The sequence below is a fragment of the Tachyglossus aculeatus genome, chromosome 1, assembly GCF_015852505.1.
Source record: "Tachyglossus aculeatus isolate mTacAcu1 chromosome 1, mTacAcu1.pri, whole genome shotgun sequence".
Lineage (NCBI taxonomy): Eukaryota > Metazoa > Chordata > Mammalia > Monotremata > Tachyglossidae > Tachyglossus > Tachyglossus aculeatus.
Genome location: NC_052066.1, coordinates 30,008,466 through 30,023,277, shown reverse-complemented (window position 1 = coordinate 30,023,277; position 14,812 = coordinate 30,008,466). Strand labels below are relative to the sequence as shown.

At 47.9% G+C, this 14,812-nt stretch overlaps 1 protein-coding gene across 1 annotated transcript in view; it reads right to left on the bottom strand.

The window, feature by feature from the left end:
* The window catches only part of UBXN7 (UBX domain protein 7), a 153,971-nt gene that overhangs the window by 33,252 nt on the left and 105,907 nt on the right, over nucleotides 1–14,812 (bottom strand). The window contains exons 7-8 of the mRNA XM_038742286.1: nucleotides 13,218–13,308; nucleotides 4,101–4,228 (exon numbers count right to left, since the gene is read on the bottom strand). Coding sequence (XP_038598214.1) covers nucleotides 4,101–4,228; nucleotides 13,218–13,308 — 219 coding nt within the window. The remainder of the gene's footprint in view (nucleotides 1–4,100; nucleotides 4,229–13,217; nucleotides 13,309–14,812) is intronic.

The following is a 14,812-nucleotide window of genomic DNA, read 5'->3' as shown; positions in this document are numbered from 1 at the left end:
ACATGATGGTATATATATATGATATATATACCATTATATATAGGTCGTATATATATATATACGACCTGATCACCTTGTAATCTCCTCGGCGCTTAGAACAGTGCTTTGCACATAGTAAGCGCTTAATAAATGCCATTATTATTATTATTACTATTATTATTCTCCGGGCCTCAGTTCCCTCATCTGTAAAATGAGGACTGTGAGCCCCACGTGGGACAACCTGATCACCTTGTATCTCCCCCAGCGCTTAGACAAGTGCTTGGCACACAGTAAGCGCTTAATAAATGCCATTTAAAAAGACAAACGACACAAAAAACCCGTCCGTGGGCCTGTCCGGGCTCCTTTCCTTCCCCACAGCATGTGTATATATGTTTGTACATATTTATTACTCTATTTATTTACTTGTACATATTCTATTTATTTTATTTTGTTAATATGTTTGGTTTTGTTCTCCGTCTCCCCCTTCTAGACTGTGAGCCCACTGTTGGGTAAGGACCGTCTCTAGATGTTGCCAACTTGGACTTCCCAAGCGCTTAGTCCAGTGCTCTGCACACGGTAAGCGCTCAATAAATACGATTGATTGATTGATTGATTTGCCCCCCCCCCCCCCCCCCCCCCCCCCCACCTGACGGAGCCACGACCAGCGTGCGGGTCTCTCTCTCCCCAGCACCGCACTCTTCCCACCAAAAGACCGACAGGCCGGGACTCTAGATGTTGCCAACTTGCACTTCCCAAGCGCTTAGTACAGTGCTCTGCACACAGTAAGCGCCCAATAAATACGACAATGAATGAATGAATGATCAGCTGGAATGATGACTTGACACCTGTCCACATGTTTTGTTGCCCGTCTCCCCCTCCTAGACTGTGAGCCCGCTGTTGGGTAGGGACCGTCTCTCTGCGTTGCCGACTTGGACTTCCCAAGCGCTTAGTCCAGTGCTCTGCACACAGTAAGCGCTCAATAAATGCGATTGAATGAATGAATGAATGAATCTAAGGTGGTGCTTAGCAAATATCATTTAAAAAAACCCAGAAAACCCAAAACAAACTTCTGCGATATAACCCTTCGCTACTGCAGTGGTGACCCTGTTAGATGCCAGCGTGGCTCAGTAGGAAAGAGCCCAGGCTTTGGAGTCAGAGGTCATGGGTTCAAATCCCGGCTCCGCCAATTGTCAGCTGTGTGACTTTGGGCAAGTCACTTCACTTCTCTGGGCCTCAGTTACCTCATCTGTAAAATGGGGACTGAGACTGTGAGCCCCATGAGGGACAACCTGATAATCTTGTAGCCTCCCCAGCGCTTAGAACGGTGCTTTGCACATAGTAAGCGCTTAATAAATATTATTATTATTATTATTATTCCACACCCCTTCAGGCAGTTGGAGCCCACTGTTGGGTAGGGACCGTCTCTATATGTTGCCAACTTGTACTTCCCAAGCGCTTAGTACAGTGCTCTGCACACAGTAAGTGCTCAATAAATACGACTGAATGAATGACTGAACGAGTAGCTTAGGAAAATCAGCTGTCTAAAGGGGAGAATAACGATTACGGTACTTGTTAAGCACTTACTATGTGCCAAGTAGAAACAGATTAAATCAGGTTGGACAAGTCCCTTTCCCACACGGGGCTCGCAGTCTTGTCCCTCAGTGGAAAGAGCCCGGGCTTGGGAGTCAGAGGTCATGGGTTCAAATCCCGGCGCCGCCACTTGTCAGCTGGCTGACCTTGGGCAAGTCACTTCACTTCTCTGGGCCTCGGTTCTCTCATTTGGAAAATGGGGATGAAGACTGTGAGCCCCCCGTGGGACAATCAGATCACCTTGTAATTTCTCCAGCGCTTAGAACAGTGCTTTGCACATAGTAAGCACTTAATAAATGCCATCATTATTATTATGGGTTCAAATCCTGGCTCCGCCACTTGTCAGCTGGGTGACTTTGGGCAAGTCCCTTCACTTCTCTGGGCCTCGGTTCCCTCAGGAAAATGGGGATGAAGACTGTGAGCCCCCCGTGGGACAACCTCATCACCTTGTAACCTCCCCAGGGCTTAGAACAGTGGGTAGGGACTGTCTCTATATGTTGCCAACTTGTGCTTCCCAAGCGCTTAGTCCAGTGCTCTGCACACAGTAAGCGCTCAATAAATACGATTGAATGAATGAATGCTTTGCACGTAGTAAGCGCTGAACAAATGCCATCATTATTACTGCCCCCCATTTTACAGCTGAGGTAACAGAGGTACAGAGGCATTACGTGACTTGTCCAAAGTCACACGGCAGAGGTGGCGGAGCCGGAATTAGAACTCAGGTCCTTCTGACTCCGAGGCCCAAGCTCTATCCACTAAGCCACACTGCTCTATCTCCTACGTAGACTGTGAGCCCACTGTTGGGTAGGGACCATCTCTATATGTTGCCAACTTGTACTTCCCAAGCGCTTAGTACAGTGCTCTGCACACAGTAAGTGCTCAATAAATGCGATTGATTGATTGAAGGGGCCTCATCCTCATCAGTATCACCTCCTGAGTCCCTAAAATGCATGTATACTGTACTAAAATCTCAGTATCACCTCCTGATACTGAGTGATTTATTACTCTATTTATTTTACTTGTACCTATTTACTATTCTATTTACTTTGTTAATGATTCATTCATTCATTCAATCATATTCACTGAGCGATTACTGTGTGCAGAGCACTGGACTAAGCGCGTGGGAAGTACAAGTTGGTAACATATATAGAGACTGTCCCTACCCAACAGTGGGCTTACAGTCTAGAAGGGGGAGACAGAGAACAAAACATTCATTCATTCAATCATCTTTATTGAGCGCTTACTGTGTGCAGAGCACTGTACTAAGCACTTGGGAGGTACAAGTTGGCAACATATAGAGACGGTCCCTACTCAACATTCATTCAATCATATTTATTGAGCGCTTACTGTGTGCAGAGCACTGGACTAAGCGCTTGGGAAGTACATGTTGGCAACATAGAGAGACGGTCCCTACCCAACAGCGGGCTCACAGTCTAGAAGAGGGAGACAGAGAACAAAACATTCATTCATTCATTCATTCAACCGTATTTATTGAGCGTATACCATGTGCAGAGCACTGGACTAAGCGCTTGGGAGGAACAAGTTGGCAGCATATAGAGACGGTCCCTACCCAACATTCGTTCATTCATCCAATCGAGTGCTTACTGTGTGCAGAGCACTGGACTAAGCCCTTGGGAAGTACAAGTTGGCAACATCTAGAGACGGTCCCTACCCAACATTCATTCAATCGTATTTATTGAGTGCTTACTGTGTGCAGAGCACTGGACTAAGCGCTTGGGAAGTCCAAGTTGGCAACATCTAGAGACGGTCCCTACCCAACAGCGGGCTCACAGTCTAGAAGGGGGAGACAGACAACAAAGCATTCATTCATTCATTCAATCGTATTTATTGAGCGCTTACTGTGTGCAGAGCACTGTACTAAGCGCTTGGGAAGTCCAAGTCGGCAACATCTAGAGACGGCCCCTACCCAACAGCGGGCTCACAGTCTAGAAGGGGGAGACAGACACCAAAGCATACTAATAAAATAAACGGAATAAATATGTACAAATAAAATAGAGTAATACTATTTATTAATAGAGTAATTACTCTAATAGAGTAATACTAAAGTAATACTTTCCCCGTTTTAGACTGTGAGCCCACTGTTGGGTAGGGACCGTCTCTCTATGTTGCCAACTTGGACTTCCCAAGCGCCTAGTCCAGTGCTCTGCACACCGTAAGCGCTCCATAAATACGACTGATGATGATGTTGGGTAGGGACCATCTCTCTATGCTGCCAACTTGGACTTCCCAGGCGCTTAGTCCAGTGCTCTGCCCACCCTAAGCGCTCAATAAATACGATTGATTAATAGTAAAAGCAGACCCCAGGCCACTCCGAGTGGCCCGAGCACTGGAGCGGATCTTCCGATCTGTCGTTTCGTTTGGGTCTGCTGTCGGGGAAGTTAAGACGGCAACGATTTCTCTTCCGCCCTCCGCTAACTCCCGTCGGGACGAGTTAAATTAAGCCACGGTGTGCGACCCCGCCGTTCCCCACCTCCGTCCGCTCGTGCCGCCCTCCGGCCCCTGGCACTTACCGAGCGGGCACACTTTTTGGGGGGGCTGCTGGAGAGTCCGTCCAGCTGCCCGTGCTCCCCCAGGAATCCCGTCACTTGGTCCACAAAGGAGGTCACGTCCAGCTGGTGCCACTCCACTAGCTTCTGACCTGCGGAGCCGAACGGGGAGCGGCATTGGCGGCCACGTTCTCGGCGACGGCTCGGGCCCGCGGGCCGCCGGCCCCCCGCGAGCTCCCGGGGCCGAGGCCGAGGTCATTCATTCGGCATCATCATCAACATCAAGCGTATTTATTGAGCGCTTACTGTGGGCAGAGCACTGGACTGAGCGCTTGGGAAGTCCAAGTTGGCAACATCTAGAGACGGTCCCTACCCAACAGTGGGCTCACAGTCTAAAAGGGGGGAGACAGAGAACAAAACCAAGCGTACTAACAAAATAAAATAAATAGAATAGATATGCACAAGTAAAATAAATAGAGTAATAAATATGTACAAACATATATACACATATACAGGTGCTGTGGGGAAGGGAAGGAGGGGATGGAGGGGGGCGAGGGAGAGAGGAAGGAAGGGGCTCAGTGTGGGAAGGCCTCCTGGAGGAGGTGAGCTCTCAGCAGGGCCTTGAAGGGAGGAAGAGAGCAAGCTTGGCGGAGGGGCAGAGGGAGGCCATTCCAGGCCCAGGGATACTGTTCTAAGCGCTGGGGTAGATACGAGGTAATCAAATTGTCCCACGTGGGGCTTACAGTCTTCACCCCCGTTTTACAGATGAGGGAACTGAGGCCCAGAGAAGTGAAGCGACTTGCCCAAGGTCACACAGCAGACATGTGGTGGAGCCGGGATTTGAACCCATGGCCTCTGGCTCCAAAGCCCGGGCTCTTTCCACTGAGCCGCGCTGCTTCGATCGATCGTTCAATTCGTTCAATCGTGTTGATTGAGCGCTTACTGTGGGCGGAGCGCTGGACTAAGCGCTTGGGAAGTCCAAGTCGGCAACGTATAGAGATGGTCCCTACCCAACATTCATTCATTCAATCGTATTTATTGAGCGCTTACTGTGTGCAGAGCGCTGGACTAAGCACTTGGGAAGTACAAGTCGGCAACGTACAGAGACGGTTCCTACCCGACAGCGGGCTCACAGTCTAGACAGACAACAAAACAAAACGTATTAACAAAATCAAATAGATGGAATAAATATGTACAAATAAAATAAATAATAATAATAATGGTATTTGTTAAGCGTTTACTATGTGCAAAGCACTGTTCTAAGTGCTGGGGAGGTTACAAGGTGATCCCCTTGTCCCACGGGGGGGCTCACAATTTTAATCCCCATTTTACAGATGAGGGAACTGAGGCCCAGAGAATCAATCAATCATACTTATTGAGCGCTTACTGTGTGCAGAGTACCGTACTAAGCGCTTGGGAAGTACAAGTTGGCAGTGAAGTGACTTGTCCAAAGTCACCCAGCTGACAAGTGGCAGAGCTGGGATTTGAACCCACGGCCCTTGTCCCCCTCTCCATCCCCCCCATCTTACCTCCTTCCCTTCCCCACAGCACCTGTATACATGTATATATGTTTGTACATATTTATTACTCTATTTATTTATTTATTTTACGTGTACATATCTATTCTATTTATTTTATTTTGTTAGAATGTTTGGTTTTGTTCTCTGTCTCTCCCTTCTAGACTGTGAGCCCACTGTTGGGTAGGGACCGTCTCTAGATGTTGCCAACTTGGACTTCCCAAGCGCTCAGTCCAGTGCTCTGCACACAGTAAGTGCTCAATAAATACGACTGATGATGATGATGATATCTACTTTATTTTATTTTGTTAGTATGTTTGGTTTTGTTCTCTGTCTCCCCCTTCTAGACTGTAAGCCCGCTGTTGGGTAGGGACCGTCTCTACATGTTGCCAACTTGTACTTCCCAAGCGCTTAGTACAGGGCTCTGCACACAGTAAGCGCTCAATAAATATGACTGAATGAATTGAATGACTGAAAGAAACATGTCAGCCCTCCCTGACTCTTGCCCCTAGCTGAAAACCTTGCCCCCTCCTACCTCACCTCACTAGGCTTCTACTCTAATCCCGCCCACACACTTGGCTCCTCTAACGCTAACCTCCTCACCGTCCCTCCATCTCCTCTATCTCGCCCACGTTCTGCCTCTGGCCTGGAATACCCTCCCTCCTCATATAATAATAATAATAATAATGGCATTTATTAAGCGCTTACTATGTGCAAAGCACTGTTCTAAGTGCCAGGGAGGTTACAAGGCGATCAGGCTGTCCCAGGTGGGGCTCACAGTCTTCATCCCCATTTTCCAGGTGAGGGAACTGAGGCCCAGAGAAGTGAAGTGACTTGCCCAAAGCCACACAGTTGACAACTGGCGGAGCCGGGATTTGAACCCATGACCTCTGACTCCAAATAATAATAATAATAATGATCGCATTTATTAAGCGCTTACTATGTGCAAAGCACTGTTCTAAGCACTGGGGAGGTTACAAGGTGATCAGGTTGTCCCCCATAGGGCTCACAGTCTTAATCTTAATCACAGTCTTAGGAGAAGCAGCGTGGCTCAGTGGAAAGAGCACGGGCTTGGGAGTCAGAGGTCATGGGTTCGAATCCCGACTCCACCACGTCTCCTGTGTGACCTTGGGCAAGTCACTTCACTTCTCTGAGCCTCAGTTCCCTCATCTGTAAAATGGGGATGAAGACTGTGAGCCCCACGTGGGACACCTTGTAACCCCCCCAGCGCTTAGAACAGTGCTTTGCACATAGTAAGCGCTTAACAAAATGCCATTATTATTATTATTAATCCCCATTTTCCAGATGAGGGAACTGAGGCCCAGAGAAGTTTAGTGACTTGCCCAAAGTCACACAGCTGACGATTGGCGGAGGCGGGATTTGAACCCACGACCTCCAACTCCAAAGCCCGGGCTCCTTCCACTCAGCCACACTGCTTCTCATTATTAATGATGCGTATATCTAAAATTCCATTTATTTTGATGCTACTGATGCTTGTCTACTTGTTATGTTGTCTGCCTCCCCTCTTTTAAACTGTGAGCCCGCTGTTGGGCAGGGGTTGCCTCTATCTGTTGCCCAACTGTACTTTCCAAGCACTTAGTACAGTGCTCGGCACAGTGTGAGCACTCAATATATACAACGGAATGAACGAGTTCCCTCATCTGTAAAATGGGGATTAAGACGGTGAGTCCCCCGTGGGACCACCTGATCACCTTGTATCCCCCCAGCGCTTAGAACAGTGCTTTGCACATAGTAAGCGCTTAACAAATACCATCATTATTATTATTGTTATTAATGAACGAATCCATGACTCTCCCCCGCTTCAAAGCCTTACTGAAGGCCCATCTCCTCCAAGCTCGCTCTCTTCCTCCCTTCAAGGCCCTACTGAGAGCTCACCTCCTCCAGGAGGCCTTCCCACACTCAGCCCCCTCCTTCCTCTCCCCCTCGTCCCCCTCTCCATCCCCCCCCCGTCTTACCTCCTTCCCTTCCCCACAGCACCTGTATATATGTATATATGTTTGTACAGATTTATTTCTCTATTTATTTATATATTTATTTTACTTGTCCATATCTATTCTATTTATTTTATTTTGTTACTATGTTTGGTTTTGTTCTCTGTCTCCCCCTTTTATTTTACTTGTACATATCTATTCTATTTTATTTTGTTAGTATGTTTGGTTTTGTCTCCCCCTTTTAGACTGTGAGCCCACTGTTGGGTAGGGACTGTCTCTAGATGTTGCCAATTTGTACTTCCCAAGCGCTTAGTACAGTGCTCTGAACACAGTAAGCGCTCAATAAATATGATTGATGATGATGATGATGATGTTGGGTAGGGACTGTCTCTATATGTTGCCAACTTGTACTTCCCAGGCGCTTAGTACAGTGCTCTGCACACTGTAAGTGCTCAATAAATACCACTGATTGATTGATTGATTGAAGAGGCCTTCCCCGACTAAGCCCCACTTTTCCTCATCTCCCATTCCCTTCTGCGTCGCCTTGATTTGCTCCCTTTATTCATCCCCGCTTTCCAGCCCCAATTATGTCCCTATCTGTTCTTTATTTAATCACATTGTCTGTCTCTCCCTCTAAACTGTAAACTCGCTGTGGGCAAGGACTGGGTATATTCTACTGTTATTCTGTACTCTGTCTCCGTCTTCTAGCCTGTGAGCCCGCTGTTGGGTAGGGACCGTCTCTAGATGTTGCCAACTTGGACTTCCCAAGCGCTTAGTCCAGTGCTCTGCACACAGTAAGCGATCAATAAATACGATTGATTGATTGATTGATTGATTGATTAAGTGGTCAGCAGGGCACTCCACTCACAGTAAGTGCTCACTTTCTGCAAACTTGGACTTCCCAAGCGTTTAGTCCAGTGCTCTGCACACAGTAAGTGCTCAATAAATACGATTGATTGATTGATTGAGTGGTCAGCAGGGCACTCCGCACACAGTAAGTGCTCACTTTCTGCAAACTTGGACTTCCCAAGCGCTTAGTCCAGTGCTCTGCACACAGTAAGCGCTCAATCAAACACCTGTATATATGTATATATTTTTGTACATATTTATTACTCTATTTATTTTGCTTGTACACATCTATTCCATTTATTTTATTTTGTTAGTATCTTTGGTTTTGTTCTCTGTCTCCCCCTTTTAGACTGTGAGCCCACTGTTGAGTAGGGACCGTCTCTATATGTTGCCAATTTGTACTTCCCAAGTGCTTAGTACAATGCTCTGCACATAGTAAGCGCTCAATAAATACGATTGATGATGATGAATCAATACGATTGATTGATTGATGATTGACTGAGTGGTCAGCAGGGCAATCCACACACAGTAAGTGCTCACTTTCTGCAAACTTGGACTTCCCAAGCGCTTAGTCCAGTGCTCTGCACACAGTAAGCGCTCAATAAATACGATTGATTGACTGATTGATTGACTGAGTGCTCAGCAGGGCACTCCGCACACAGTAAGTGCTCACTTTCTGCCAACTTGGACTTCCCAAGCGCTTAGTCCAGTGCTCTGCACACAGTAAGCGCTCAATAAATACGATTGATTGATTGCTCTGCACACAGTAGGCGCTCAATCAATATGATTGAATGAATGAATGAATGCCTCCAGAGATGGAGAGCGGGGTGACGAGGATGGCAGGAGTGGGGAGAGAACCCTGGGGGTCCGGAGAGGCCGGAGGATCCCGGGGGAAGACATCGGCGTGGGAATATTCTGTCCCAGGCCCCAGCTCCACCTTCCCTGGATACTTTGGACACATTCCTTGGATACCTTGTACGTATTTACTATTCTATTTTATTTTGTTAATCTGTTTTGTTTTGGTGTCCGTCTCCCCCTTCTAGACTGTGAGCCCGCTGTTGGGTAGGGACCGTCTCTAGATGTTGCCAACTTGGACTTCCCAAGCGCTTAGTACAGTGCTCTGCACACAGTAAGCGCTCAACAAATAAATAAATAAATAAATAAATAAGGAAGCAGTGTGGCTCAGTGGAAAGAGCACGGGCTTTGGAGTCAGAGGTCACGGGTTCGAGTCCCAGCTCCGCCATATGTCTGCTGTGTGACCTTGGGCAAGTCACTTAATGTCTCGGAGCCTCAGTTACCTCATCTGTAAATGGGGATGATGACTGTAAGCCCCACGTGGGACAACCTGATCACCTTGTATTCCCCCACCCAGCGCTTAGAACAGTGCTTTGCACATAGTAAGCGCTTAACAAATGCCATCATTATTATTACTATTGAATGACTGCTCAGTGAATACGGTCGACTGACTGACTGAGATCTATAAGGGGCAGTCGCACCGTGGCGATGAAGAAAGTGCGACAACCTCTCCCAGCCGGAGTCCACTCAAATGCCCCCTTTAGTATTTAGAAATGACGGGTCTGCTTTAGGATAATAATAATGATGATGGCATTTATTAAGCGCTTACTATGTGCAAAGCACTGTTCTAAGCGCTGGGGAGGTAACAAGGCGATCAGGTTGTCCCACGGCGGGGGGCTCACAGTCTTCATCCCCATTTTCCAGATGAGGTCACTGAGGCCCAGAGAAGTGAAGTGACTGGCCCAGAGTCACCCAGCTGACAATTGGCGGAGCCGGGATTTGAACCCACGACCTCGGACTCCAAAGCCCGGGCTCTTTTCCACTGAGCCACGCTGCTTCTGTTTTTCCCCACTGCAGGTAGACTTTAGGGCATAAGGGGAGGACCCCCTTTTAGACTGTGAGCCCACTGTTGGGTAGGGACCGTCTCTAGATGTTGCCATCTTGTACTTCCCAAGCGCTTAGTACAGTGCTCTGCACACAGTAAGCGCTCAATAAATACAATTGATTGATTGATTGACCCGTTCTCCAAAGATATTTAGACTCTAAAATAGGAATCGCTCCCTTGATATCTTCTGAACGTGCCCAACCTACTGAACGTCAGATGGACTCGAAAAGGTCTAACCGTCGGCAGCTGGGAGCTTACGATTTTAGCACGATTCGTTCATCGTGAGCAGGCTCTTAGCGGGACAGCCGAAGATAGAACTAGTAGGCATAATGATAATAATAATAATAATAATAATAATAGTGGCATTTATTAAGCGCTTACTATGTGCAAAGCACTGTTCTAAGCGCTGGGGGGGATACAAGGTGATCAGTTTGTCCTGCATGGGGCTCACAGTCATCATCCCCATTTTACAGATGAGGTAACTGAGGCTCAGAGAAGTGAAGTGACTTGCCCAAGGTCACACAGCAGACATGTGGCGGAGCCGGGATTTGAACCCGTGACCTCTGACTCCAAAGCCCGGGCTCTTTCCACTGAGCCATGCTGCATAAGCGCTTAGTGCGGTGCTCTGCACACAGTAAGCGCTCAATAAATACGATTGAATGAATGAAGGACTGAATGAATGAACTAAAACCCGGACTGTGAGCCCGTTGGTGGGTAGGGACTGTATCGGCTGCCGAATCGTACTTCCCAAGCGCTTAGTCCAGTGCTCTGCACACAGTAAGTGCTCAATAAATACGATTGAATGAATGAATGAATGAACTAAAACCCAGACTGTGAGCCCGTTGGTGGGTAGGGACTGTATCTGTTGCCGAATCGTACTTCCCAAGCGCTTAGTACAGTGCTCTGCACACAGTAAGTGCTCAATGAATACGATTGAATGAATGAATGAATGAACTAAAACCCAGACTGTGAGCCCGTTGGTGGGTAGGGACTATATCTGTTGCTGAATCGTACTTCCCAAGCGCTTAGTCCAGTGCTCTGCACACAGTAAGCGCTCAATAAATACGACTGCATGAATGAATAAGTGAACTAAAACCCAGACTGTGAGCCCGTTGGTGGGTAGGGACTGTATCTGTTGCCGAATCGTACTTCCCAAGCGCTTAGTCCAGTGCTCTGCACACAGTAAGTGCTCAATAAATACGATTGAATGAATGAATGAATGAATGAACAAAAACCCAGACTGTGAGCCCGTTGGTGGGTAGGGACTGTATCGGCTGCCGAATCGTACTTCCCAAGTGCTTAGCACAGTGCTCTGCACACAGTAAGTACTCAATGAATACGATTGAATGAATGAATGAATGAACTAAAACCCAGACTGTGAGCCCGTTGGTGGGTAGGGACTCTATCTGCTGCCGAATCGTACTTCCCAAGCGCTTAGTACAGTGCTCTGCACACAGTAAGCGCTCAATAAATACGACTGAATGAATGAATGAATGAACTAAAACCCAGACTGTGAGCCCGTTGGTGGGTAAGGACTGTATCTGTTGCCGAATCGTACTTCCCAAGCGCTTAGTACAGCGCTCTGCACACAGTAAATGCTCAATGAATACGATTGAATGAATGAATGAATGAAGTAAAACCCAGACTGTGAGCCCGTTGGTGGGTAGGGACTCTATCTGTTGCCAAATCGTACTTCCCAAGCGCTCAGTACAGTGCACTGCACACAGTAAGCGCTCAATAAATATGATTGATTGAATGAATGAATGAATGAATGAACTAACACCCAGACTGTGAACCCGTTGGTGGGTAGGGACTGTATTGGTTGCCGAATCGTACTTCCCAAGCACTTAGCACACTGCTCTGCACACAGTAAGCGCTCAATAAATACGACTGAATGAATGAATGAATGAACTGCATCCCAGACTGTGAGCCTGTTGGTGGGTAGGGACTCTATCTGCTGCCGAATCGTACTTCCCAAGTGCTTAGCACAGTGCTCTGCACACAGTAAGCGCTCAATAAACACGATTGAATGAATGAATGAATGAATGAACAAAAACCCAGACTGTGAGCCCGTTGGTGGGTAGGGACTGTATCTGCTGCCGAATCGTACTTCCCAAGCGCTTAGTACAGTGCTCTGCACACAGTAAGTGCTCAATAAATACGATCGAATGAATGAATGAATGAAGTAAAACCCAGACTGTGAGCCCGTTGGTGGGTAGGGACTGTATCTGTTGTCAAATCGTACTTCCCAAGCGCTTAGCACAGTGTTCTGCACACAGTAAGCGCTCAATAAATACGATCGAATGAATGAATGAATGAAGTAAAACCCAGACTGTGAGCCCGTTGGTGGGTAGGGACTTTATCTGTTGCCGAATCGTACTTCCCAAGTGTTTAGTACAGTGCTCTGCACACAGTAAGTGCTCAACAAATACGATTGAATGAATGAATGAACTAAAACCCAGACTGTGAGCCCGTTGGTGGGTAGGGACTCTATCTGCTGCCGAATCGTACTTCCCAAGCGCTTAGCACAGTGCTCTGCACACAGTAAGTGCTCAATAAACATGATTGAATGAATGAATGAATGAATGAACAAAAACCCAGACTGTGAGCCCGTTGGTGGATAGGGACTCTATCTGTTGCCGAATCGTACTTCCCAAGCGCTTAGCACAGTGCTCTGCACACAGTAAGCGCTCAATAAATACGATTGAATGAATGAATGAACGAAGTAAAACCCACACTGTGAGCCCGTCGGTGGGTAGGGACTCTATCTGCTGCCGAATCGTACTTCCCAAGCGCTTAGTACAGTGCTCTGCACACAGTAAGCGCTCAATGAATACGACCGAATGAATGAAAACCCGCCATCTACCTAGGACTCCCGAAGGGAAGCACCGTGCTACCGGCTCTAGCCCGCTGCTGATCCCACCTGTCCTTGGATCCAAGATGGAGACGTACGGAAAATCTCCCAGTTTGTAAAACTGTATGTACCGCTGGCCTTCCTCGCTGTCGTGGTAAACCTGTGGAAAGAGAAGAAAAGAAATCAGATCGGCTCCCCGACGCACCATGCGCTGCCGTAATGCGTGTCGGCTCTTCTGTGCCTGGCCATCATATTCCCCCGACCACAGAAGTCACCCTGCTGCTTTTTCTTATAATAATAATAATGATGATGGCATTTATTAAGCGCTTACTATGTGCAAAGCACTGTTCTAAGCGCTGGAGAGATTACAAGGTGATCAGGTTGACCCACGGGGGGCTCACGGTCTTCATCCTCATTTTACAGATGAGGGAACTGAGGCCCAGAGAAGTGAAGTGACTTGCCCAAAGTCCCACAGCTGACAATTGGCAGAGCCAGGATTAGAACCCATGACCTCTGACTCCAGAGCCCGGGCTCTTTCCACTGAGCCACACTGCTTCTCTAGTATGGTATTTGGTAAGTACTTACTATGCGCTGGTCACTGTACTAAGCGCTGGGGTAGATGCAGGCTAATCAGGTTGGACACATGGGACGCACAGTCTTCATCCCCATTTTCCAGATGAGGGAACTGAGGCCCACAGAAGTGAAGTGACTTGCCCAAAGTCACACGGCTGACAATTGGCAGAGCCGGGATTAGAACCCACGACCTCTGACTCCAAAGCCCGGGCTCTTTCCACTGAGCCACGCTGCTTCTCTAGTATGGTATTTGGTAAGTACTTACTATGCGCTGGGCACTGTACTAAGCGCTGGGGTAGATGCAGGCTAATCAGGTTGGACACATGGGACGCACAGTCTTCATCCCCATTTTCCAGATGAGGGAACTGAGGCCCACAGAAGTGAAGTGACTTGCCCAAAGTCACACGGCTGACAACTGATAGAGCCAGGATTTGAACCCATGACCTCTGACTCCAAAGCCCGGGCTCTTTCCACTGAGCCATGTTGCTTCTCTAGTATGGTATTTGGTAAGCACTTACTATGTGCCGGGCACTGTACTAAGCGCTGGGGTAGATGCAGGCTAATCAGGTTGGACACATGGGACGCACAGTCTTCATCCCCATTTTCCAGATGAGGGAACTGAGGCCCACAGAAGTGAAGTGACTTGCCCAAAGTCACACGGCTGACAATTGGCAGAGCCAGGATTTGAACCCATGACCTCTGACTCCAAAGCCCGGGCTCTTTCCACTGAGCCATGTTGCTTCTCTAGTATGGTATTTGGTAAGCACTTACTATGCGCTGGGCACTGTACTAAGCGCTGGGGTAGATGCAGGCTAATCAGGTTGGACACATGGGACGCACAGTCTTCATCCCCATTTTACAGATGAGGGAACTGAGGCCCAGAGAAGTGAAGTGACTTGCCCAAAGTCACACAGGTGACAACTGGCAGAGCCGGGATTTGAACCCATGACCTCTGACTCCAAAGCCCGGGCTCTTTCCACTGAGCCACGTTGCTTCTCTAGTATGGTATTTGGTAAGCACTTACTATGCGCCGGGCACTGTACTAAACGCTGGGGTAGAGGCAGGCTAATCAGGTTGGACACATGGGAAGC